Source organism: Asterias amurensis, chromosome 6, assembly GCF_032118995.1.
Source record: "Asterias amurensis chromosome 6, ASM3211899v1".
Lineage (NCBI taxonomy): Eukaryota > Metazoa > Echinodermata > Asteroidea > Forcipulatida > Asteriidae > Asterias > Asterias amurensis.
In genome coordinates, this window is record NC_092653.1 from 11,359,635 (window position 1) to 11,386,137 (window position 26,503).

The 26,503-nt window shown below is 39.6% G+C and overlaps 3 protein-coding genes across 4 annotated transcripts; 1 reads left to right on the forward strand and 2 right to left on the reverse strand.

Annotated features, from left to right (window-relative positions):
* The first annotated feature begins 3,109 nt into the window (after positions 1-3,109).
* On the forward strand, positions 3,110-9,728 carry LOC139938770 (SAGA-associated factor 29-like). 2 transcript variants are annotated; one of them, XM_071934391.1, is made up of 8 exons: positions 3,110-3,196; positions 3,860-4,039; positions 4,678-4,907; positions 5,220-5,414; positions 6,015-6,197; positions 6,679-6,772; positions 7,794-7,862; positions 9,592-9,728. In XM_071934391.1, exons 2-8 carry the CDS (start codon positions 3,884-3,886, stop codon positions 9,706-9,708), a joined length of 1,044 nt encoding a protein of 347 aa, XP_071790492.1. In that variant the 5' UTR covers positions 3,110-3,196; positions 3,860-3,883; the 3' UTR covers positions 9,709-9,728. The 2 variants fall into 2 exon arrangements, with proteins under 2 accessions (XP_071790492.1, XP_071790493.1); XM_071934392.1 differs by having other exon boundaries at positions 3,114-3,196; positions 3,865-4,039.
* Positions 9,729-10,393: 665 nt separating this feature from the next.
* Positions 10,394-19,038, reverse strand: LOC139938771 (cell cycle checkpoint protein RAD1-like). Its single transcript, XM_071934393.1, has 8 exons — positions 18,853-19,038; positions 17,890-18,045; positions 16,750-16,841; positions 16,223-16,334; positions 14,560-14,682; positions 14,047-14,111; positions 12,207-12,351; positions 10,394-10,534 (listed from the first exon to the last, which is right to left on the reverse strand). Exons 1-8 carry the CDS (start codon positions 18,967-18,969, stop codon positions 10,496-10,498), a joined length of 849 nt encoding a protein of 282 aa, XP_071790494.1. The 5' UTR covers positions 18,970-19,038; the 3' UTR covers positions 10,394-10,495.
* A 119-nt stretch (positions 19,039-19,157) lies between these two features.
* On the reverse strand, positions 19,158-26,098 carry LOC139938803 (calcium-responsive transcription factor-like). Its single transcript, XM_071934440.1, has 6 exons — positions 25,343-26,098; positions 24,057-24,235; positions 23,631-23,741; positions 22,483-22,638; positions 21,732-21,955; positions 19,158-21,192 (listed from the first exon to the last, which is right to left on the reverse strand). The coding sequence occupies exons 1-6, from the start codon at positions 25,527-25,529 to the stop codon at positions 20,721-20,723; spliced, it is 1,329 nt and encodes a 442-aa protein (XP_071790541.1). The 5' UTR covers positions 25,530-26,098; the 3' UTR covers positions 19,158-20,720.
* Between the last annotated feature and the right edge of the window lie 405 nt (positions 26,099-26,503).

Below are 26,503 nucleotides of genomic sequence, written 5' to 3' on the forward strand. Positions count from 1 at the left end.
CCTTACATAGTTATAAAATGGTACTCTTCTAAAAATGTTTGGCAAGTCAGTCAACCCGCTGGCGAGTGTAATTTATTCCTCCATGGTGGTGTGAACTAGAAAATAACAACAATTAATATCCACAATCTACACAATCATAGGTTTTGAAGTAGGCCTGCACCGACCGGACGCAAAATTTGGATATCCCAAAATCCCATCACCGGTTGCAAAAGTTGACTGATTGCAAAAAGCCACCACCGATCCCTAAAGTTGACCGATTGCAAAAAGCCACCACCGATCACTAAAGTTGACCGATTGCAAAAAGCCACCAACGATCACTAAAGTTGACCGATTGCAAAAAGCCACCATCGATCACTAAAGTTGACCGATTGCAAAAAGCCATCACCGATCCCTGAAGTTGACCGATTGCAAAAAGCCATCACCGATCCCTAAAGTTGACCAACTGCAAAAAGCCACCACCGATCACTAAAGTTGACCGATTGCAAAAAGCCACCACCGATCACTAAAGTTGACCGATTGCAAAAATCCACCATCGATCACTAAAATTGACCGATTGCAAAAAGCCATCACCGATCCCTGAAGTTGACCGATTGCAAAAAGCCATCACCGATCCCTAAAGTTGACCGACTGCAAAAAACCACCACCGATCCCTAAAGTTGACCGATTGCAAAAAGCCACCACCGATCACTAAAGTTGACCGATTGCAAAAAGCCACCACCGATCACTAAAGTTGACCGATTGCAAAAATCCACCATCGATCACTAAAGTTGACCGATTGCAAAAAGCCATCACCGATCCCTGAAGTTGACCGATTGCAAAAAGCCATCACCGATCCCTAAAGTTGACCGACTGCAAAAAACCACCACCGATCCCTAACGTTGACCGATTGCAAAAAGCCACCACCGATCACTAAAGTTGACCGATTGCAAAAAGCCACCACCGATCACTAAAGTTGACCACCGATTGCAAAAAGCCATCACCGATCCCTGAAGTTGACCGATTGCAAAAAGCCATCACCGATCCCTAAAGTTGACCGACTGCAAAAAACCACCACCGATCCCTAACGTTGACCGATTGCAAAAAGCCACCACCGATCACTAAAGTTGACCGATTGCAAAAAGCCACCACCGATCACTAAAGTTGACCACCGATTGCAAAAAGCCATCACCGATCATGAATATGCATGACCGATCGCTAAAATGGACCACCGATCGTGTTTTATCACCGCTCGCTAAAGTTGATCACCGATCGCGTAGAACCACCACCGATGACAAATTTGATCACCGGTTGCAAAAGACCATCACCGATGATTAAATGCCTCTTTGGCGTTCCATATTTTCGTGACCATAACATTTTTGTCTGATATAGCGCCCTCTTTTGAATAATCTTCAGAAGTTTTAAGGCAATAAAACATTAGACAAAGTTCCAGGGGACTAGTCCTATACAAATTGCATTGATAGTCCTAAGTTAGGACGAGTAACTAGTCCTAACTCGAGATAAGACTAGTCCTAACTCTTTGTGAAATCCACCCCAGGCATGATAGGGAATTCGTTAAAATTTCACTGGGTTTTCTCTGGGACTTAGTTACAGGTGTGCTGCCAAAAATGTTATTAATAATGCATGCACGCAGTGAATTGAGTTGGCTGCCTTCGTTCCAAGTTTTGCCGGTAAAATTGGCATGCGTGCCGCTAAGGCATTATAATTTCTCTTCGCCCAATTTTTGTTTACACAGCGCCCGGTTTTCGTAAAAATAAAGCAGTAATAATAATTATAAAAACATTTTTCCTCCATGGTTAGCCCATGGAGGAATAAATAAATTATTGGTTGAATTGCCCCACGCAGAATACGCCCACGGTCATTCAACCAATCGAGGACGTGCATTTTTATCGTTCTCGTTATCGTTCTCGTTTTCGTTCTCGTTATCGGGGCCTGTGTGACCGTGCCTTTACGCTATAATAGATAGAGGGCTAGTATTATTGAGAAAAATGAAACATACAATAAAGTCATAATTATTATGATTATGGTATCTATATTCACCAGTTGATAGTCACGAGTCAGACTATAGACCATGTAAACTTTGTTTACAATAAGTGTGACCTTGTACATTCTTTGAGTATTCTGGCAGGCACAACGGACAGGTCATAACGGGGAAGTTGACATTTTGTGTCATAATTTCCACATAAAATAATCCAAGAAGTATGAAAGTTGGACAAGTTTTGAGATGGGCCCATTTCATCATATCAAAAGTTGATAAGAATTAGACAGTGCAATCTCCATAAAATAAGATTTTATGTTTTCTTCCATTAATCGTGCCTGCAGGAAGTCCGCAGGCTCTAGCTGTGGCTCTTTGTAATGTGATGTCACACATCGGATTTAGGATTCATTATTAGCATAAAAACGATGAAATTTGTTGATGGCATACATGTATCATTGAGGTATGATTTGATGTTAGACTCAATTCATATTGAAAACGACCTTAAAAACCAGTTACGCCAATTAATTATTGTGAGATTTACTCGTACGACTTGTACGAAGTCATTGGTGCAGAAACTAAAAGGACACGTTGCCTTGGAGCGGACGAGTTGGTAACCGTTTTTTATAAAATGCATTATGGTTGGAAAGATGTTGTAAAAGTAGAATACAATTATCCACACAAGTTTGCCTCGAAATTGCGTGGTACATGTATTCCTTTTACTGCGCGAACTGAAACAGTCGGCCATTTATGGGAGTCAAAAATTTGACTCCCATAAATGGCCGACCGTGTGATTTGGCGAGGTAAAGGGAAAACCGTGCAAGTTCGAGGCATGTTTGTGTAGATCATTGTCTTCTACTTTTACAACATCTTTCCACTCATATGCATTTTATAAAAAACAGTTACAAACGCTTTTCAAAGACCAACTCGACCGATCCAAGGCAACGTGTTCCTTTAATGTCCCGGCCTTTTATTACGCGATGGCGCACCGATAGCTGTGAAAATTGCCCAAGTCTTAGAACCCTGACGTCTAACACGTTACCTGTCTAATTGACAATTTCGTACGCAGAGCGCAGAATATGAAACCAACGTAATTGATCGAGAGAACGAGGGCTTTCGAGGGAAACGAGGAATGAGGTTGAAATTAACCAACAACAATAAAATCCGAGAAGATAAACATTGTCTTCCACGATCACCGAAATACTCAGGAAACTCTCTGATTTGGTGAGTGTTTTCACAGAACTAAGATTTCTTAAAGAGATCATTTAATAAAGGGTACTTTTTGGGGTGTCAAGTTTTGCATAAACAGTTGAAAAAATACTGGCAAAATAGCACCCCAGCCAGACAAAAATACATGCATTGAAATACGCAGGTTTTTTTTTGCAGACGACAAAAAATTTGAATGTGAGTGTGTACCGACTTGATAATAAATTCTATTCACATGATTTGATAGTTAACATTTAATATGCAGCGTAATAAGTACAACTTGAACCCAACTGACTGATTTAGTTATGGATCAATCATTTTACTAATTTAGTGTAGTCTAACTCTAATGTTTGACATGCTTTAACTTTTGTTTACAAAAATTACATGTACACAGAAACTTTACACATTTTGTCTAGATCTGGATACTTAGCTTCTAATTTAAGCTTTACTTTAGTGGGGGTGGTGTTTATGTTTAGTATAATACTGTTTAACATTCGTGGAACTGGGCCAAGTGTCAGAATTTAAGAATTTGAAAGATTTTCCATTACAGTGTAGATCAATGTGGCCTTGCCCTCTTCCTCTCAAATGTGAAAATCCAGACATGTCTTGAAGTCGAAAGGTTCAGGAATATATTTGTCATTTATCTAATTGACAATTTCTAACTGATCTCTCCATCTCCAGTACAGACACAGAATTGGATAAGCAATGAGACGTACCAAGTCAGGTGCTCCTTCCAGCACAGTCCCTGGGTCTGGCAATGGACCTTCATCCTCATCTAGCTCTAGCTCTACAGATAAGAATACCCCATCCTCAGCGGCACCTGCTGCTGCGACACAAGCTGCTGCATCGCCTGCTGCTCAAGTAATGATTATTACACATCATAAATCTAACCCCTGTTTTCTTTAGGGACCCTGCTAAACCCCCTCCCCCAATCCCAGCTTTCTCCTGGCACCCTGATAAAAGTGGCTTGCCATGACTGAGCGGTTAAGACCACTGGACTAGAGCTCTGGTGTTTCTGATTTATAGCAGAGTGTGTGTTCGAGTCCCGGTCGTGGCACTTGGTGTCCTTGAGGAAGATCCTTTAGCATATTGGCAGTTTCTTTAAATTTTACATTCAGCCATGGGTCCGGTATACAAGAATTGGTAGTGCACATTAAAGAACCCTGAAGACTTATCAGGGAAGAGAAGAGGTTAACCCTGTTGGTTGTGGTTTACAAAGCAAGCACCCTTGTATACTGTTTTCCTCAGGCTTGCCAGCTACAGTGTACAGTAAATTAAGTTAATTTATGAGGCATCCTGGGTTTTTCACACCCAGAAATATAAGCCGAATACAGTAAATAAACAAGGGAATGTAGTTGAAATGGAAACTCTGCTGAATGCAGCAAAATTTGGTTCTGTGCCATCATCCCTGATGCAAACATAATGACTTCAGAACTCTACACTGAAAATACATTATTAATTAAGTTGTGTTTTGGACCTGTTTCTCTCTTCCTGATTAGGCCCATGCAGCAATCACCGATGCTGGAGCATCCATTCAAGACATGCTGAAGGAGTTACACACCCTCGTCAAAGAGACTCAGGTAGAGAGAGCGAAGAGTGAACAGACGCTCTCCACAATTAACAAGACCCATGAACGCATGAACTCTGAGGGGAAGATTTCTCCATATTTCAAGACCAAGCTGAGGACACTTTACCAGTCGGCTGTTGGGGAGGCAGAGTCGGAGGCTGAGTACGTTTGCTAAAGTCTGATGTTTTAAGTATTTGTTTTTCTTAAACAGTGACTTTTCTAAAATGCAGAATTGAGTCTCTCTAGCAGGAGTGAGTCTCTAGCTTGCAATCTTTTAAAGTTGAATTTGATATACTTTTTACAGATTTGAGGCAGACAAATCTGTGTATAATTTCCTTTTTCTTGTTCTTTTACACTTTTACTGGATATTTTCCAATTTATAATTATTGTTGTATTGTTGTCTACTTAGTTGTTGATGTTTTTATCTTGTAAATATTGTCATGTAATTTTTCAAACTTAATCTAAAACTTATAGAATACTCCGGAAGGCACTGAAGAAAATAGCGGACATCAAGTCAGTACGGAATGAACAGCGCCTCCAGGCTAAGAATGCTGGGTTGTACACAGACATGGATGGACCAAGAAAGACTATGAGGAGAGGTGTGCTGATGACAATGCTACAACAAGCTGCCCTGACACTACCGTTGTGGATTGGTCGACCCGGGGAGAGGTGAGTTTGAGACTGTCTGTCTGTTTGTCTGTCTGTGTTCATGATATTCTCTTCAAGGGAACAGGGCAAAATTGCCAAGGGGATATAAACACCTGGCAACAGCTAATCTCTCTCATACTAACATTGGTTTAACGTCTATGATTATGAGTTGCACAAATCAGGAAATTGAGATTTGGTAACTAAAAGACAATACTTATTCTAGTCGTTGTAGAATCAGCGGTTGGCGTGGTAGGATTCAAACCCACAACATGTGATTGCATGTCATGCAGTGTTACCACTGGACCACGTTGACCTAAACACATCAAGTACACTGCAGTGTTTCCTTAAATGCTTGGGAGCAAAATAGCTGATAAAGCAGCTGAACACCACCAAATTTTGCTCACCAAAATAAGGTTACGAGCCAAACCACCATGTCACACGTACAATTTGTGACTGGTGTCCTGCATGTTTCATAATTCAGTGGTTGGACTGGGCATCATTTGAAAACAGCTTTCAGGATGAGCTCATTTTACCCAGTAGTATAAATAAAAATAAAAATAGCTGTATAGAGTGAGTTTGACAACTTTAACAGTTGACCACTCATACGTTTGTAACTTTCAGCCCGCCTCCTCTGTGTGGTGCCATCTCAGGAGAAAACAACTACCTGGCGAAGCTTGGAGACAAAGTGGCCGCTCGGGTCAAAGGAAGTGACGGAGATGAAAACTGGATCTTGGCTGAGGTCGTGTCATTTAATGCCGCTACAAATAAATACGAAGTTGATGATATTGATGAAGAAGGGAAAGAGTGAGTTACTTCTCATTGAAATCATAAAAACAAAATAATAATATTAAAAAGACCTTTTAAACACGCCAAATGCTAATATAGTATGACACTCAAAATATTTAACAATGATGGGGCTTCACACATTACTGTGAGAGCAGTAACCACCATCTCACTGAGGACAAAGAAAACAGAAATCAACCAGAAAATATAAGCCATGGGATTAATTAGGAAATTAAACATTTTCTTCAACCTTGTCAATTTGAACTTGAATCTGATGCAGGTTTGGTTCACTCCACTTCCAGAGATGGTGTGGGGAAGAATTTAGAAACAGTGTACAAAGTTGCTGAAGATTGGAAAATATGGTTTCCGCAAACCTCACCTAATTTCAAATAATAAATATTTTCAAAATTTGAATTTGAATGTGAAATTAACACATATTAAATGAGAGTCCTCTTAAAGATAACTTGATGTATAATAGCAGTGTTACTTGATTTGATTGCAGACGACATTTGTTATCCAAGCGGAGAATAGTGCCTCTTCCGCTGATGAAAGCCAACCCAGAAACCAACCCCGAGGCTCTCTTCAAGAAAGGCACGGTAAGGTCAAAGGTCAAACCATTTAGGTTTCTAATTTTAAAAGTCACAAGCGCCACACGGCAGCTCAGGGAGCCAAGAAATACTAAAGGACACAGGCCACTATTGTAAAGTGCCTTGTGACGCTATTGCAAAATGCGCTATATAAGAACTAGTTCTTGTTAATATTGTGATTTACATTTTGTATGTACATTTATTTAACATTTACCATCGAGTTGACCAACCATTTGAAAGCACTCAACAGCACATGTTGTGTAGCAATGTGGCACAACATTACATAACATTGTAATTGCAGGCCAATGTAGTTAAAAACCACAGTGGATGATAGTTTGTCGTGGCCTAGTAGTTCAAAGAACTGGACTCAAACTCTGGTGTTTCTGATCAGCAGAGTGTGGGTTCGAGTCCCAGTCAGGATGCTTGTGTCCTTAAGCAAGACACTTAACCATAACGGTAAAAGTGTCTTGCTTAAAGGAACACATTGCCTTGGATCGGTCGAGTTGGTCTTTGGAAAGCGTTTGCAACCGTTTTTTATAAAATGCATATGGCTGGAAAGATCTTGTAAAAGTAGAATACAATGATCCACACAAACATGCCTCAAAATTGCATGGTTTTCCCTTTACCTCGTCGACTAACACGTCGGCCATTTATGGGGGTCAACATTTTGACTCCCATAAATGGCCGAACGTGTTAGTTCGCACAGTAGAAGGAAAACCACGCAATTTCGAGGCAAACTTGTGTAGATCATTGTATTCTACTTTTAAAACATCTTTCCAACCATATGCATTATATAAAAAACGGTTACAAACGCTTTTGTTTTGACCAACTCGTCCGATCCAAGGCAACGTGTTCCTTTAAGGACACATATTTCTTCGTCCTTGGTTACTAAGGTCTATTGTTCCAAAAGAATTAATTTCTGACATTGAGAAGTAGTTAGTATGCATTTTACTTGACCAATAACGTACATGCAGACTTTGATATTGAGACATACAAAACGTTGATTTTGTGGTTTTTTTTCTGATTACAGTTAGTGATGGCACTGTACCCACAGACCACCTGTTTCTACCGAGCATTAATAGACGGTCCACCAGAAGGGGTGAGTGCATTTTATTTGGTGTAAAGATATTACACATGATTAGATAGTAAACAATGTTCATGTTTTTGTGATCAATATGAAATAACAAACCTGTGATATTTTGGTCTTAACGCATGTATGTTGTTTGAGGTTTGGAGAAAATAGTGACAAACCATGCACAACTTTCAGCATGAAATAACCTTGTCCTTTAGGGCAGTTGACACTATTGGTAATTACTCAAAATAATCATTGGCATAAAACCTTACCTGGTAACAAGTAATCGGGAGAGGTTGATAGTATTAAACATTGTGAGAAATGGCTCTCTCTGAAATACGTAGTTTTCAAATTTGATTTCGAGACCTCAGAATTAGAATTTGAGGTCTCGAAATCAAGCATCTGAAAGCACACAACTTCGTGTAACAAGGGTATTTTTTCTTTCATTATTATCTCGCAACTCCAACGACCAATTGAGCTCAAATTTTTACAGACTTGTTATTTTATGCATATGTTGAGTTACACCAAGTGAGAAGACTGGTCTTTGACAATTACCAATAGTGTCCAGTGTATATAATGTTGGTTGTATTAACCACAACCGGTTGTTGACACGGTTTTCTTGAATATGACTTCATTTTAGAGGAAAATATTTCACAGAAAAATTGTTCTGGAATGAGCTTCATAACCAGTTAGCTTTCAGACTTGCTAACCTGTTTATGTATTACTTTTAAACATATTTTTATTTCACTTTACCTCCATTTGGCCCATGTTATTCATGGTAAACAACCACAGTGGTTGAGTACACTTAAATCCTCTTGCATAGGCTGCCATAGCTTACGCCAAACATACAAATTGACACATGTGTACTCTCCACGCAAACTCTCTGCCACAACAGGTCTCCCTGTGACCTTAGTGAGGGCACTAATGAGCTTCTGACCTCATGCAGGGGTCTATAACATCATAAAATATTAAGAAAATAAATATTTGATCGAAAAACTAAAATGTTTTATTTGTCAAGTATAATACATAAATATTTACACTAAAAAATAAAACTTTCGAACTTGTTTTTTTGCATACCTGCCATGGATTTAAAATTGTACAGACCAGCAAGATTAAGTTTATAACAATCTATAAACTTACACAACAATTTTGAAATACCAATCAGAATATTTGTTTTTACAATGTTTTGAGAACTGTTTTCTTCAGACCTTGAGTTTTTAATTTGTGGCTCAAAATTTGAACTGGACCAGAATTTTTCTTACAAGAGTGATGAGAGGGAGAATAAACTACACAGTTGAATACAGCAAACTATTTTTGTTTGAACAAGCAATTGAGATACTTCAACAGAAAGATATTTATCAGACTTCAGCCAACCTTTGAACATAATTTCTTTTTAGATCAAGATTATACACACCGAGATGCATTATCAATTTAAAAACCCAAGACCGCCAGACATGCCTATAGACGATGTGACTTATGTTGACAATGAAACCGCCCTCTGTTGACAAAACACTGTACACATCTTGTTTCGCTGGACTAAAAGATGCGTAGTCATGGTAAGATTGCGTGTACTTTCCAGCTTGCTGCCAAAACACAAAGGTTTTGCCCGGCGGTATGCGCGTGAATCATGTTATGGTATTCGAGTGACGTCAGAGGTCACATCGTCTATTGATGAGTTTCTTGCCCAATGAAGTGGCCTCAGGCCAGTAATCCAGAGTAATTGTTGAGTTCTATTTCTTCTCATACCCTGTCTCAGCCTATGGACGACTACTGTGTACTATTTGAGGACAACTCATACGCCGATGGCTACTCACCGGCCTTAAAGGTTGCCCAACGTTACGTCGTTCAGGTGAAAGAACCAAGACGGAGATGAAAATCATTCCCTTCCTCCGCTTCGAAGGAGATTCACCCTCATCCGAAACGATTTGTATCTTCAGTAAAAGGACTGGTGTAACTGGACACTTCAATATGAACCGGCTGAAGTGAAACTTTCATTTGTACAGTTAAGCGACTGGTGTAACTAGGGGGATTTCACAAAGAGTTTAGACTAGTTTTATCTCAATTAAGGCTGAGTTACTCTCATCTTAACTTAGGACTAGCCTCAAGTTTGTAATAGTTCCTAAAGAGTCACAGGACTAGTTCTAAATAAGGACTTTTAGGACTATCTTTGTGAAATCGACCCCTGGACACTTAAATATGAAACAAGTGGATTATTCACTTGAACTGTCGTCACAACAACAGTGATCACATTTGTGATAAACTGCATGAGAACTCACAGTCATTGCGTGATAAAAAGAAAACAAAGAGCTGACCACCTTCAGATTTCGTCTTTAGAGGTATGCCTCACTTCATCTAGACACTGCTCTAGAATTGCAAGGGTCGTGGGTTCGAATCCCACCCGAGTAACATGCCTGTGATATTTTTTCACAGGACTCGGGAAAGTACTGAGTATACAGTGCTAACACACATCGGTGTATGGGTAAAAACCAAAATTAATATTCACTTCATCTTGCTTGGTTTCCTTTTATGGTATGGTTGATGTAACAATGATGCCTCTAAGGTACCAGACTATACATGTATGTACTTCTTAGCCTCAGTCTGAAAACATGGATTGGTGTGGTGGGAACACAAGATGGCGCCCTCAGAGTTAAGATGGCTCCTCACTCATTATCCTCTTCACTTTCCTCATCTGGAGCACACTGTAGGAAAACAAGAAAAAAGATCAAAGACAGTTATTACATCAACAACAAAAAAGAATCATGTTTGGTTTGTGTTATTTAACTAGTTGATTTGGGGTTGAATAAAGAAAAATTTACAACATCTTTGTTAAGGTGTGCTAGTCAGAAGCCATACAATCGCCAACTGCCATTTAACCAGGGATCACACTGCCAACATAGGGCTACATACTGAAAGGACGGCATAGTAACGAATGTCATTGGTTCAAATCCTTTTTTCTTTTTAAAATTCAAAATTTTCCCAGTCAGTTTCCCTTATGGTTTATTATTTGATTTTATTTACCTAATTACTCAATACAGAAATTTGCTAAGCAGCTAAACTAATAACATGTAAGCAGAAGCTTGCAGTGAATCGGTGATATTTGTATACCAACAACAGGCCTGGAATTTGATCTTTGAGAGGGTAAAGGCCAAGTCACACAGGCCCAGAAAACGAGAACAAAAATGATAAAAATGCACGCCCTCGATTGGTTGAAATGCTCCAAGCAGAATACACCCACGCTCATTCAACCAATCAAGGGCGTGCATTTTTATCGTTTCCGTTCTCGTTATCAGGGCCTGTGCAGTATTGGGGCCTGTGTGACTTGGCCTGAAGGCCATTTTGGAAGGGCACCAAGGCCAAGATCAGGGTAAAAGAGGCCAAGACCAGGGCAACAGAAGCAATGTTGCCTCAATGTAACTCCAGCCCTAAAACAATACAATACATGGGATTTTCATTGGTAATCTCTTTCTGCTCAGCAAACTTAGAAGTTCTGAGTAATTTTGTCTCATTATAAAAAAGCTTTTAGCCTTAAAGAAAGACTCTGCAAGGGTCAAAATGTCAGACCATTAACTATTTTTTTTGCAAATAAAAAGGTCAATAAAACTTAAATGTATTTAGAGGTGGACATTTTATTTTGTTCTCTTGATAGTAACATATCTTATAATACAAACTGGTTAGGCAGGGTAGTCCCCAAGGTTTTAAACACTACCACAATGCCTAAATACAACTTTGATTTTAAACTGGGAATTTCAGCACCTGGCAAGCTCAGCAGCCACTTGGCACCAAACAAGTCTTGAACACCATACTTGAACCATGCTGGCCTACTTTTGACTAACAAACTTGGCACCAAGTGATCTCAAGACCTGTTCTTTCACGCCTTAATAGTCAATATCCTTTACAATGCAAATTGAAATAGGTTGACTGAAATTAGTTGCCATAAAGTATTGTTAACTGTAAACTGTCTCACGTGAGATAAAAAACACCCCTTACCATCTGAAATACCCACTCCCATGCCTGATACTTCACGGAGGCAACAAAGGCGATTGCCTCAATGCCCCCTGGTCATTGCCAATATTATGCAAATGGGGAATGTCACATGTAAACACTGTAGCATCCTGGAGGGGCAGTTGCGAATGCCTTTGCAGTGCTGAATTTGTATTTGTGCTTTGTTGAGTTTGTTAGGTGCTAGAGTGCCAAAGTTACGAGTTACCATTTTAATCCATTAAAGTTAAGAGAAGCATGTTGGGAAAAGACCCGGTGTTGAACCAACTTGATGTTTCGATCGGTATGCTCTGATTGTCTTCAGGAGAAACGAAAAAAGACTGTTCGAAACTTTGAATTGTCACAAACCATGGGAGCTGTACATGTACTCACATAATATTCCACAAAGCAAATTTGTCCGTCTTCATTTCGGATCATGTACTGGAGTGAGAGAAAGCCTCTGTTATCCGTTCGTATTGACACCTTGGAGGAGGACATCAACGCCTTCACTGTAGGTTTAAGGAGGACCACTTTGTACCTATAAGAAAATAAGAAAACAAAATATTATAGAGAACAATGTTTATGGATGCCAAGCCAAATTTCATAGCTCTACAGGAAGAAAAAAATTAAAAAGGGGAAAAAATATTACAGAATAGTGTTAACCAAGTGCCTAGCCATATTTCATAGCTCTGCTTTTAAGCAGAAAATATTGCTGAACAATAATTGTCTGCAGAGCAAAAATGAGCGGGATGCCATTAACAGACAGTACCAGTGACATAGTGGTTGGCTGGTAAGTGTATACAGGGGCCAATTTCATAGAGCTGCTTAAGCAAAAAATTTGCTTAAGCACGAAAATAGCTCGCTTATTTTACACATGTTACTGGCCAAAATGTCATGCCATATACATTGCTTATGACTAGTATTTAGCTATTGTTTACTTAGCATAACAATTGAGTGGAGTCTTGGCCAGTAATCTGATTTTACTAAGCAATGACATTTTTGCTTAAGCAGCTCTTTGAAATTGGGCCCTGGTGTAAGCATACCTATTGCTGTACAGCTGAAATTATCGCTGAACAATTTTCTGCTTAGCAAAGATAAGCAGGACACCAGCTACAAGCAGTATGTGTGACATTGTATTTGGCTGGTAACCAAAGCATAGTTGTGTTGTGCTTAGCTACTTTTTGTTGCTTAGCAGGTCTATGTAGTTGGGCCCTGGTCTTGGAGATGGAAAAACAAACATGATGGCCTGGAAAACAATGTTGATGAATTGTTTGTATTGGTGTAAAAAGTGGGGGCTATTGGGATATCAAACCAAATCAACTGCCAGGGGCAAGTTGCCACATACTCCTTGGTCTGAAACAGGGCTAGTTTAAGGACTATAAAGGGGGTAAGGTACGTACCTTACCCCCTTTACAGTCCTTAAAGGCAGTGGACACTCAAAGTAATTATTAGCATAAAACCTTACTTAGTAACAAGTAATGGGGAGTGGTCGATTGTATAAAACATTGTGAGAAACGGCTCCCTCTGAAGTGACGTATTTTTCGAGAAAGAAGTAATTTTTAAAGAATTTTGTTTCGAAATCAAGCATCTGAAAGCACTGAGCTTTATGTGACTAGGGTGTTTTTCTTTCATAATTACCTCGTAACTTCTACGACCAATTGAGTCCAAATTTTCACAGGTTTGTTATTTTATGCATATGTTGAGATACACCAAGTGGGAAGACTGGTCTTTGACAATTACCAATAGTGTCCAGTGTCTTTAAGGGTGAAGGCAGGGGCAGGGCTTGAATTACACGCATGCCACAGAAGCCATGGCCTTGGTGCCCCATGTCTTTGCCTTGGTGCCCCTTCAAAGGTTTCCCATTGTTTTAAGATTTTCAATAGAAGTGTCCTTTTAAAATGAAAATGGCCTTGCCCTTTCAAAGATGAAATTCCAGGCCTGCATGGGTATCATCCACTAGGAGCCTGTAGCCGACTTCACGAAACGCTAGGATTAATCCTACCTCGAGTTAGGACGAGTAACCTGTCCTAACTTTGGATGGGTTCAATGCGTCCTAACGTCTTCGGATGTGGAACTGAACTCATCCCAAGTGCTAAGATTAATCCTAAGTTAGGAAGAGTTTTGGGAAATCAAAGGATGGCTGTAGAGCAGAATGCACTACCGTCCCAATTGTTCCGACAAATCAGGAAAGATGTTTAAAAATGTCTTACAACAGACTGTAAATTCTTGTTACCTGTTTGTTTGTGTCTTGGAACATTGGAAGGACTCCACAAGGTCTGAATCTTTTGGGAAGTCGGACTGTGAGAAGAAAAATGAAAATAGAGCCAAGGTAAAGTCTTAAACAATGCATCCTTGGATTGGACAATAAAAGGACTACTTGAAAGGCTAACATCTTGTCAGAAAATCATCTTTGTACTGAAATACTACTGAAAAATATGCTCAGAATTATAATTCACAAATAATGGAAAATTCACTGGGATGTCTGTTTTGGACAGCTCTTTATTCTGAAAACCCCTCATGCACATGCTAGGGTCAGGGTGGGGATTAGGAAAATACATGTCCTGACCCAATGAGTGTCGCATTAATTTAAAGTGTTCTTGAGACATTGACATCATCTTGTCATATTGATGTTGAACGAAAGCAGCATTTTTCCAAGCATTAAAAAATGTTAACAAGAAATGCTGATAGCAAACACATCATTGTAAAACTAAGGTACAAACTCAATTAAAGATGAAGATGAGCTTACATGAGCGCTACCAGCATGCCCGAACGTTGACAGTCTAAAATAAGGTTTATCTGGGGACATCAAGATCTCCAAGACTTCGCTGGTCATGTCCAACTCCTGGAATGCATCCTTCAGACAATCCGACTAGAAAAAGAAAAAATAACAACCAAGTATTACTACTAGTAGACCAAACCATTCTCATAGCCCACACCATGAGGGCCCTATAAGCTGTGAAGGGAAAATCAACAATCTTACAAAGTAAACAGTTATGTTTCACTCAGGTTTTGAATGATGTTCCATCCTGTTTAACAACTTCTGAAAGACTGTTCCATTTTAACTGAACTGCTGGAAAGAGTAGTAACCATAATGACTTGTTGTAATTACTGGGGAGTCAGAAGGGATTTATGTGAAGATCGCAGATTTCTAGCTGTTTGATACTCCTGAACTAAACTTTCAGGATAAAAAGGGGCAATGTCACAGATACACTAAGAAGTGATAACCAAAATTTTAAAATCTATTCTAGCCCGAATTGGTAGCCTACATGTATGTAAATCCATGTTACTTATGACATCACATCATTTCATTTAAAAGTAATAATAATAAAAGGTATTTATAATGCGCTTTTCCAAAACTTGATCAAAGCGCATAACAAAGAAAAGGATAAACAAAAACTTGCAGGAAACAAACCATTAATCTACTATTTAGGAAAGAGATATGTTTTAAGTTTTTTCTTAAAAGTAACAACACCAGAAGATTTACGGACATTAATTGGGAGAGTGTTCCAAAGTTCAGCAGCAGAGTGTGAGAAGGCGTGTTTGCCATAAGTTAATCTAGATTCATGAGTGTTAAGCTGAGTTTTTTTCGGAAGAAGAACGGAGTCCTGGACGGTGAGTTTGGCGAAGAAGAAACATATTAGACAGATAAGGTAGAGCAGTTCAAACATTTAAAAACATATAGCAGAGCCTAAATTATAAAGTCTGGTTGTGAAGCCAAGGACTCTCAAAAAAGTTTAACGTATCACTGTACTAGCAAATAACCCAATGGAGAGAAGACAAGAATAGATGTCGAGGGAAAATTATTCAAGGGAAAACCCATGCATTCACGTTGGGACCGAAAATCTAATCCGCATAGTGCTGGGCAGGATTTGAAATTGTATCCTAGAGGTGAAAGGCCATGTGAGATACCACTACACAAGTTAACTCAACCGCTGACCGTTTACAATGAACCACCAGAGCCTGGACTTCCTGTATACTGGCTTTTGACCAGCTGATCAGACAACTGTTAAAGGCAGTGGACACTATTGGTAATTACTCAAAATAATTATTAGCATAAAACCTTACTTGGTGACGAGTAATGGGGAGAGGTTGATGGTATAAAACATTGTGAGAAACGGCTCCCTCTGAAGTGCCATAGTTTTAGAGAAAGAAGTAATTTTCCAAAAATTTGATTTCGAGACCTCAGATTTAGAACTTGAGGTCTCGAAATCAAACATGTAAACGCACACAACTTCGTGTGACAAGGGTGTTTTTTCTTTCATTATTATCTCGCAACTTCAATGACCGATTGAGCTCAAATTTTCACAGGTTTGTTATTTTATGCATATGTTGAGATACACCAACTGTGAAGGGTAGTCTTTGACAATTACCAAACGTGTACCTTCCCTTTAAGGAAGAACAATGCCCACCTTCATGATGATTTTATTAACCACGTTGGAGCTGCAGAAATTGAAGTCTAGTGTTTCCTCTGGTTCCATGGTCTTAATACTGCAGTCAGTTACCACACCATTTTCCTCCAATCTGCAAACAAATATTATAAAAGACTGTATGCAGTGGAATGCATTTTCGCAGAAAATAATCTCATGGTGACATCTGGGCAAATTTCTAAGAGCACCAAAAACTTGCCAAGTACAGAACAATATGGCTTAGGAAAAACAGTTTACCAGCCAACATTCCTTTTAAGTTTACATAGTTGTGACTGGTGCCCCACTGGTTAGCAAATAAATTTGTTAAGCAGTGTTTTCTGCTAAACAGCTTTCTGAAATTGGGCCGTGGACTATTCAACTCCAGACTTCAGATATTTTATTTTTATTATTTATTTATTTATGGACCTCATCTATTATTTATTTGAAGCAACTTGGTTTCATTTTGATTTAATTCATCTTACAAAAAGTCCAAGGACAAGGTATACAAATTAAATCAAGTACTATCTTACAGTAGAAGTAGCGGAGTACCATAGCCTCCATAGCACATCTTCAGGGCAGGAGTCACGCCTGCCGTTCCACTCCCAAATATTGTCAGACATTCCTGTTGAGAATGAAACAAATGTACAAAAGTAGTAAATACTATTATTATTAATACATATCTGAGGAATGAAACCAAGGGTGCCTGAGGAAACCTTTAAACCGCGGTTAACCTCTACTCTTCAATGATAAGTGTTTTTTTACATTTTTTTTACAAGCACTACCAATCCTTGTACAGTGTTACACAAATTCAAATTTTTTTTTAGCATAAAACCTTACTTGGTGACGAGCAATGGGGAGAGGTTGATAGTATAAAACATTGTAAGAAACGGCTCCCTCTGAAGTGACATAGTTTTCGAGAAAGAAGTAATTTTCCATGAATTTGATTTCAAGACCTCAGATTTGAGGTCTCGAAATCAACCATCTAGAAGCACACAACTTCATGTGACAAGGGTGTTTTTTCTATCATTATTATCTCGCAACTTCGGTGGCCAAGTGAGCTCAAATTTTCACAGGTTTGTTATTTTAGGCATATGTTGAGATACACCAAGTAAGAAGACTAGTTTTTGACAATTACCAATTTAGTGTCCACTGTCTTTAATGTTCCATCCCAAGGACAAAGCAATTATTGTAAAGTATCTTGCTCAAGAATACAAGTGTCATGACTGGAACTTGAACCCACACTCAGAAACACCAGAGCATGAATCTTATTAGTTAGTTACGATAACGTAACCCTCCTCCCGACGGCCGCAAGAGGAGGGTTGCGGCCGTCTCTTATTAAGACTCTTTTGTCATCCCGGCTAGTGTGCACATTTTTGTGCACATCCCCGTCTATGTCCCGGCTTCTTCAAGATTTCAAAATCCCAGTCGTCGATTTCACCAAACTCTTCCTATCTTATGATTAATCTAAGGACTTTAGGACGAGTTAAGTTTCGCAAACACAGACATTAAGACGCATTGAACGATCCTAAGTTTAGGACGCGTTACTCATCCTAACTCCAGATAGGATTAATCCTAGCGTTCCGTGAAATTGGCTGCAGGTCATCCAGGGACAGGGTTACAACTGATATGTGCATAAAACCTTGAGAGACTTATGGGTTTTATTTTCTTACCAGCAAGATGGTGAGGTTGACCATAAACGTTGCTGACTGCTCCTTGATGACATAGTCCTGGAAGATGCCAGCTTGGATGAAGGCGTTTGCCTGGACGCTCTTGGAATCTTCAACAGTGACTTTCAGACCATTCTCGCTGGCAAAGACTGTTGCTAGCTGTTTGAAAATGTCAAAAGTAATGATGGGGGATTATTTACTGTATTATTATTGTGTGAATATTTGGAAGCAGGCCTGGTCAGGCCTGGAATTCATAGGGCAAGGTTACTTTTGTTTTGCAAAGAGCACTTCCATTGGATTTTTTTTAATTTTGAAAGGACACCAAGGCTAAGACCAGGGCAATGAAGGCAGTGGCCTCCCTGTAATTCCAAGCCTATCTAGTACTTCGACATTTGGCCCCATTCATTGCCCCCATTCATTCAATTGCCCCCATTCATTGCCGCAGATCTTTGCCTTGGACCGTGGTATTCCTTGAATTTTCCCATTTTATATAAATTTACAATTTCCAAGGAGAAGATGCCTTTTTTACAAGTCTTTTTTATTTTTGATAGTTTTTAATCGTCCCTCTTCCCCCCCCCCCCCCCGACTTGCGTGTTTGACCCTAGCTTTAGCTAGCCCCATGCATAGTTTGACCAATATTGTAAAATTTGTATTGAAATTGAATTATTACAAGCGAGCAAGGACAAGGTTTGTATCATATTGTAAAATGTAAACGGAGTGGATTGGCCCAGCTAGTTATCCACAGTTCTTTCTACTTTCTATCCATGACGCTCACCAATCACCTACAAACGTAGGCCTACAGCAGGCTAATATATAGCATGTATTGTACTTCTAAGGCTCACCCCCTTCTCACACATGCCTCACAACACAGTCATCAGAGTTATTGTTTGTATGTGATTGTGTGTGCATGGTCACGGTGTGACTGTCACAAATCGTTGGAAACGTAAATCCGGTCATCGGTCCTACCTCTTTATCCTTGAAGTGTACGGCTTTGAGAACGTTGGATACATTCCTGGCATTGTCCACCTTGGCCACCAGAATAAATTGCGAGTCTTCATCACTTTGTTGCGTTGAAAGAGTCATTATCGTTCGCTCAAAAACATCAAGTCCAATGATTCTTTCAAATCACGCTCGCTTTTTTATTTATGGGGGTTTCCATTTTGTTTTACCAAGAAGAAACTGTAGAGGGCGCTAGTTAAAACCGGCCAGAGCTTGCTAGCTAGCTAGCTCTGCCCAAAATGAACTTGGGAAGTGTGCCGGTGTCGCATGCAAGAATGTCCTCTATGCAATACTATCCGCAGGACATTATTGCATATGCAATAATGTCCGCCGGGACGCTGCTGCATAATGCAATTGTGTCCGCCCGGACACATTTGCATAATGCAGTTGTGTCCGCCCCCGTGCAAAACCGTCCTTGCAGTAAATTAAACGCCCTGACGGTCGACGGAACACGTTCGCTATTTTTTTACAAGCTATAATAAGTGCATGTCATGAATAACATGGGAAATGTTCGGCCGTTGGGTATTCGCTGCAATCATAAAAACGTGAATCATCAGTGCATACACGCTCGCTTACGCGCGCACATACAACTGTACGTCATGTACGTGTCCGCTGGTTTTTTTTGCATAGCCCCGGACACGATTGCATATAATTGCAAAAGTGTCCAGAGCGGACATTATTGCATGGCGGACACAATTGCATCTGACACCGGCAGAGAGAGGCCGGGGTTCGCTGAGAAATAGTGGGCTTCTTAGATGCGATATGCATGCAATTTTGCTTGCGTATTTTATAAAATGAAAATTGTAGATAACATTGTTTAATAGATGTTAAATTATATAGTATTGTTGTTCTCTTAATGATGTCCTTTTAACATTTTAAAAATATTGTATTATAGTTGCAATTCGGTTCGTATGCTGTGATGGCTATCTATCTTTCATCTATCTATCTATCTTTATAGATCGATCGGAGGGGTATAGTGGTTAACTCCCAACAAAGATTCACATACGGCGACAAATTCCAAAACGCTTAACTGCCAAAAATTACCCCCACCAAGTTTAGTTGTCCAATACTAATTTGATTGGTTTCACAAGGCAGAGTTTTTTTGTTTAGCATTCTGAATAATTATTTTATACCATGAAATCCAATAGGACGCTTAGGGTACAATGTTTATCCCGATTAGGACAGCTTAGGTGTCATCAGTCACCGTGTGCATGCCTGTTACTGTCACATCAGCCAGGCAATCCAAGAGCGACTCGTCACCGACCAAGTCCTCTGACGAAATCGGGGTAGTTTGTGTTCTTCGATTCACATGTATTATATACTGGATTGGTCAGTAAATAACAAATTTAGTCTGAAAAATACTGAAAATGTAAAGTATTAGAACCACTTATAGGGTACAATGTGAGGTATAGTTTAGGTATCATCAGTTACCGGGCGCCCGTTGCTATTATCAGCAAGCCAAGAGCGACTCGTCACCGACCAAATCCTCCTACGTAATCGGGGTAGTTTGTTGTTCTTCGGTTCACATTATACTAGATTGGTGAGAATAACTTTTTGTCTGAAAGCTTTACTGAAAAGAAGTTCATTAGGACCATCCCCTTAGGGTACAATCCCAGTGGGACAGTTGTAAGTATCAGTTTGGGTACCCGTTGCTAGCACATCAGCAAGACAATCCAAGGGCAACTCGTCACCAACCAAGTCCTCGACCTAATCGGGGTAGTTTGTGTTTTTCAGTTCACAGGTAATAACCAATAATAGTCTGACAACTACTGAAAATGTAATTTATTAAGACCATTATAAGGGTGCAATGTGAGATAAAGTTTAGGTGCCGTCAGTTACCGGGCGTCCGTTGCTATCATATCGGCAAGACAATCCAAGAGCGACTCGTCACCAGCCAAGTCCTCTGAGGTAATCGGGAACATCAGTTGCTCCAACTCCTCCTCAAGATTCACATCAAAACTCTCAAAGACGTCGAGTAACTCCCCCTCAGATTCGAGAGGTTCGCTTCCCACCTCCCCATCTGCGATAGTAGTCCCAGCCTCATGCAAGACAGCCTGTATGTCTTTATCCGTGAGAGGCATCGGGAGAGAGGAGGATGCCTTCTTGGGGTTCCGAAGATGAGAGAAGATGTAGGTGACTGCATCGTCGAGAAGCATGGCTGTCTGCTGGAGGACGTCTACGTTCTGGCAGAGAGAGGTGGCTTTCTCTACGGCGGTTAGTTTCTCGCGGCAGATCAGGGTCATTGCACTGATTGGGGTCATTCCTTTTCCTCCGCTTGAAAGCTTCTCTTTGTAGAGTTTTAAGTTCCTGAAAAGATGAAGAAGATGTTGTCACAGCGGCGTTGCCAAGGGATTTTGTTTATGGTTGACATTTAGAACTGCAGAAGATTAAAATAACTTATACTAATCTTGTGAGTAAGAATGGGAGGTTGGGAAAAACTCAAAATGGTCCCTAACAGTGAGGCTCAACTTACGACTAAGCTACAAATATACCAGGCCAGGGTTGGTGTATTTTTCGAACTATTTGACCTGTTCCAAAAACATGTTGCCCACCTTGGACACACATGGGCATGACTTCTTATTTTGTCCTGCTACATCAAGGGTCTTAAAAAGTGTTATTCTAATTTGTCTCCAGTTTACGTGAAAGGAACACGTTGCCTTGGATCGGTCGAGTTGGTCTTTTAAAAGCGTTTGTAACCGAGGACAAGATCAGGGCACCGGAGGCCGCCCTTGGGCAATACCACGACAACAAATACCACCCTTTATAGAAGATCAGGGCAACAGCTTCTGTTACCTCCCCATAATTCCAGGCCTACAACCAACACAAAAACAGGCATCCTTATTTACCTTAACTTTAGCCTCGCCATGCTCATGTGTTTCCTGATGGTTTCATTCCTAGGGAAGTACGCAGCGTCAGTGGGTGACGGTTGCTGGTTACCATCGAAAACCTTAGACTCCACATAGTGCTGTATCTCGGCCCTCATTTCACGTACGCTGCAGACTCCTTTTCCAACCAACTCAACAATTTTTTCACGAATTTCCTTCTTCAATGGGTTCATAAGTCCGGTCAACTGTGGATAAGACGTAAGTCATGAAATCATCGTGAAATCTGCTTATGATGTATTGCTCAACTGTGCTTGTTCATTTAACTTGTTTTTTTCCCCAAAAATGGGAAAGACCAGTATTTTCACTTAGTGTATCTTAAAGTATAAAATGACAAAATCTGTGAAAATTGCATTCAATTGATTATCGGAGTAACTGTTGCAAGAGAATAACGAGAGAGAAAACGCCCTTACTGCACAAATTTGTGTGTTTTACTTAAAATGCTTCACCTGGGGCAGGCCCAAAGTCTTTAAAACACACTAAACACGTTATAGGTAATTGTCAAAGACCAGTATTCTCACTTGGTGTTTCCCAACATATGCATAAAATAACAAGCCTGTGAAAATTTGGACTCAATTGATCACTGAAGTTACAAAAGAAGAATGACAAAAAACACCCTTGTTGCACAATATTGTGCACTTTTTATGTTTTGTTTTTATGCTGACAATTATGTTTAGTTTTTACCAATAGTGTCCAGTGCCTTTTAACCACGTACCTGTCCAAGATCATGTGTGTTTTGGTGCGCCTCATCGCTCGGTAACGCGATGTAGATTCTGTGTTCTTCTTTCAAGGAAGGTGGAGGTTCACTCTTCAAGAGGTTGCGAAGATGTTCACTCCCGGCTCGCTTCACCCTGTCAGTACTGGTCGAAATCTGGAACAATTTATAGAGATAGTTTGTGTTTAGTTTACAGGTATCATACAGGATTGGTATAGATACAAACATCATTGTTAAATGAGTCTGAAATTAGTCCTATGAAGTTTATCACGGGACCGATTTTGCTGATTTTTGTTCGGTATCTCTTTAACAACACCAATTGAAAACACTAAGGTTTTTACAGTGTGGGTGAAATATTTAATACTTTGAAGACAATGGACACGTTTGGTAACTGTGAAAGACCATATATATTTCACTTGATCCAAAAGTTATGAAAGAAGCAACAAACCTGTTAAAAAATTTGGACTCAATATTAACATTCGAAGTTACAAGAAAATAATGAAAGAAAATGTACACCCTTACAAAAAGTGCTTTCAGATGCCCGTGAAAAGATTAAATTTACCTCTTTCTTAAAGGTTTTTTGTTAATTTAGAGGGAGTCGTTTCTAACAATGTCTTTTACTATCAACAGCTCTCCGTTGCTCGTTACCAAGTAAGTTTGTTTTGCTAATTTTTTTGGAGTAATTACCAAACGTATCAAGTACCTTAAAGGAATACGTTGCCTTGGATCGGTCGAGTTGGTCTTTGAAAAGCGTTTGAAACCGTTTGTTATAAAATGCATATGCGTGGAAAGATGTTATATAAAAGTAGAATACAATGATCCACACAACCATGCCTCTAAATTGCGCGGTTTTCCTTTACCCCGTCGACTAACACGGTCAGCCATTTATGGGAGTCAACTTTTTGACTCCCATAATGGTCGATTATGTTATTTTTTTTTAAGGAAAAGGAAAACCACGTAATTTCGATGCAATGTTATGTGGATCATTGTATTCTACTTTTTAAACATCTTTCTAACCATATGCATTTGATAACAAACGGTTACAAATGCTTTTTATATACCAAATCGTCCGATTCAAGGCAACGTGTTCCTTTAAAGGAAATATGAAGGATGGAGGGCAATCATTTCTCCTATAGGCAAGTATATACCTTGAAGTCAGGGAACCTGACCACAGATTTCATGATGATTCTTGCTGGACATCCAATCTTCTTGGTTGTTTGTAAGATCTTTCTGGACTTCTTGGCCGGTGGTTCGTCATCCTGCAAAACAGAGAAAAAATCGAACCCCATAAATGATTAGAATTGTTAACTTATCCGATGTCGATTTAGCTTTAAAAAAAAGAAGAGGTAACACAATGATGCTTCAATTTTTTGGCAACATTTGTTTTTGCAGAAATTTGAAAAATAGGTTTAACTATTTTTCGATTTACTTATAATTATGGCTGCTGACAGGCACCCCGAACAAAGATATTGACTAATAAACTTGAATAGAAATTACAAAAACATGGAGTTTTAAAAAAAGGTGCTTAAAAAGGATAAGAGGATAAACAGGGGATTAAAACAAATCAATCTTGCCTGTTTTTCATTTTCTTGAGCTTGTAGTTTTTTCTCCTTCTGTGCAATGTGTTGATCTTTTCCAAACATACACCAGCGTTCGTGACGGGCTAGTATGATGAATGGTACGCCATCGTACGGCACCACCGCGTCGCCTATGTCGCTGTACCGCACTCGGAATGTACCTTTAAGCTGCGACACTGTAACACAGAAGAATGTCCTTAATTTAAAGGGTTACGTTTTGGTAAAACGTTTGGTAAATGTTTGTTTCAATCCTTTATAGTTGTAATACCGTAAAACTAAAAAAATCAAAAAATCGAATTCAATGCTATTTTGATTGAATGCATCTTCCACTGAATATTTTGGTGGAAAAAAAATGTACAGGCCATTTTTTTGAAATGTGATGAGAACGCTTTTAGGTGATGAAAGTGGTGCTTCAAACCGTTTAGGTTAGAGACCCTCTTTACACAAATCTTAGTTTCGTAGATATAATGAGGGATAAAACATACACGGGGACTGGGAAAACCAATCCACATGCATGGCTCCGGTCTGGGTGGATTCGAGCCAGAAACCACAGAGAAACCGTAAGCCAACAGGGGCCTAACATAAATATAAATTGTTTAGGTTCAACAAACACGTGGTGAAGACTAAGACAGTTTCCATACATGAGCTAGAGCTGCCAAACATACAAAGTTAATTTTAGCACGGGGAAATTTTGCTTTCCCAGAATCAGGAAGTAAACAATACCTCCCAGATAATTGTGACCGGTTCAGAATAATTATAGCTTTCTTCTTAGCAACCTTTTGAGGTTAAACTATCCACTAAAAATCATTTATAATGAGGAGGAAGTAAATATTATAATCTTCATCCACAGCTGGATCGTTTTATAGATGACAAACAAATCTCTGCCATAGCAGCTTGTGATCAGTTTCGCTATTGTTTTCACTTTCATTGTAGTGCCGTTTGAGATGTACACGCCAATGACAGCCACTTGAATACCACTGCTCCAGGGTTACTTATAAATATTGTTAACTTAAAGGGATACTGTTGGTGTCAAAGACCAGGGTCTTCACTTGATGCATCCAACATATGCAACAAATAACCGACCTTTGAAAGTTTAAGCTCCAGACGAGGCTATACAATAATAATGTTGATTCTGATATGGAATAGTTCAAGTAACATCTATTACCTGTGGAATACCGCCCGAGATACCAAATAATTGCAATTATTTAAAATTTATTAGCTACAAAGTATTCAACACTTTGTTAATTTTATACGCCATAGCAAATACAATACTGAGGTCTTACCTATACTGTTTTCCTGACTTTGCCACTGGCCGAAATTACTCGGACTTCGCCTTGACACAAACTTGAGAGCTTTCTGGACCTCAAAAGCTTTCCTGACTTCTTCTGCTTCCTCAAACGTCTCGACCCACCCTGACAAGTTGTTGTCAGATAATGGTGTCCATAATGGTGACCACGAACACGATGCCATTGCCTGCTTGCCCCAAACTTTAGTTCAAAAGGTGTTGGTTAATGGGCTTTAAGAGAATCCCAGTGTACCTGATTTCACGAAACGCTAGGATTAATCCTATCTCGAGTTAGGACGAGTAACTCGAGTAACTACTGTGGTTAAGCAACCTAACTCGTCCTGAGTCCGAAGATTAATTCTTAGTTAGGAAGAGTTTGGCGAAGTCGATGGCAGGAGCTCGAGTCTGGACTCAAATTGGGGAGGTAGAGCCCACACCACACCGAAAGTGACATGATTTCCGGGTGTATACGCTGCTTCGCAAAGTCTTGCAAGAACACCGTCTGGTGTTTTTTGTGTCTTCACTGACAAGGGTGGTTAGCACACAGCAACCCAAAGGCTGAATCATAAACTGACAAGCCTTGCCTGGTACACACTGTGAGTCATCACATGACGAGGGGTTTCACTAAAGGCGGGCATCCAACAAGTTGGGCTAGAAAAACCTGACTCAAATTCCAGGGGTCGTGAGACGTTCCATTTATGCTCTCACCTGAGACGTATGTGCTGTTAAACATTGTGCAGGCAGTCTTTGCTTTGTTCTGTGAGCGTCACATGGCGGCATGTTTCTTTTGTAATTTTCCGCTTCCGTCGAAAGTTGGATATTTCCGTTGGCGTTAAAATTACTCCAGAGGGCGTTGCTTTGTATTCAATTTGGAAAGAGTTTTGAACGTGCGTGTGGTGGGGAAAGGGATTTCCTGTTTTCATTATTTTTTGTCTTAATTAAATTCTTTTCTTTCTTTACAGTCCAGCACCCTTTATGTAGGGCCTGTGACACTGTGGGTTGGCTTTTACTTTACGAATCTGGAACTCAAAATGCAACCAGTAATACAGTTTATGTCTAGTAAATTTTATTCACTATTAGGTTAATTTATAATAAAGATATCTACTAATTTTGCTTATACAAGTATAAAACTGAAATCATATTTCAAAACCTATATAGT

Coding starts and splice junctions, on each gene's coding strand:
- LOC139938770 (XM_071934391.1), top strand. CDS start 3,884: ATGAGACGTACCAAGTCAGGTGCTCCTTCCAGCACAGTCCCTGGGTCT. Junction 4,908..5,219: donor GAGGCAGAGTCGGAGGCTGA/GTACGTTTGCTA, acceptor TAAAACTTATAG/AATACTCCGGAAGGCACTGA. Junction 6,773..7,793: donor CTCTCTTCAAGAAAGGCACG/GTAAGGTCAAAG, acceptor TTCTGATTACAG/TTAGTGATGGCACTGTACCC.
- LOC139938771 (XM_071934393.1), bottom strand. CDS start 18,969: ATGACTCTTTCAACGCAACAAAGTGATGAAGACTCGCAATTTATTCTG. Junction 18,046..18,852: donor TACACTTCAAGGATAAAGAG/GTAGGACCGATG, acceptor ATTTTCAAACAG/CTAGCAACAGTCTTTGCCAG. Junction 12,352..14,046: donor TCCAAGACACAAACAAACAG/GTAACAAGAATT, acceptor ATTTTCTTATAG/GTACAAAGTGGTCCTCCTTA.
- LOC139938803 (XM_071934440.1), bottom strand. CDS start 25,529: ATGGCATCGTGTTCGTGGTCACCATTATGGACACCATTATCTGACAAC. Junction 22,639..23,630: donor TCAGGTTCCCTGACTTCAAG/GTATATACTTGC, acceptor AAATTGTTCCAG/ATTTCGACCAGTACTGACAG. Junction 21,193..21,731: donor ATGGCGAGGCTAAAGTTAAG/GTAAATAAGGAT, acceptor TCATCTTTTCAG/GAACTTAAAACTCTACAAAG.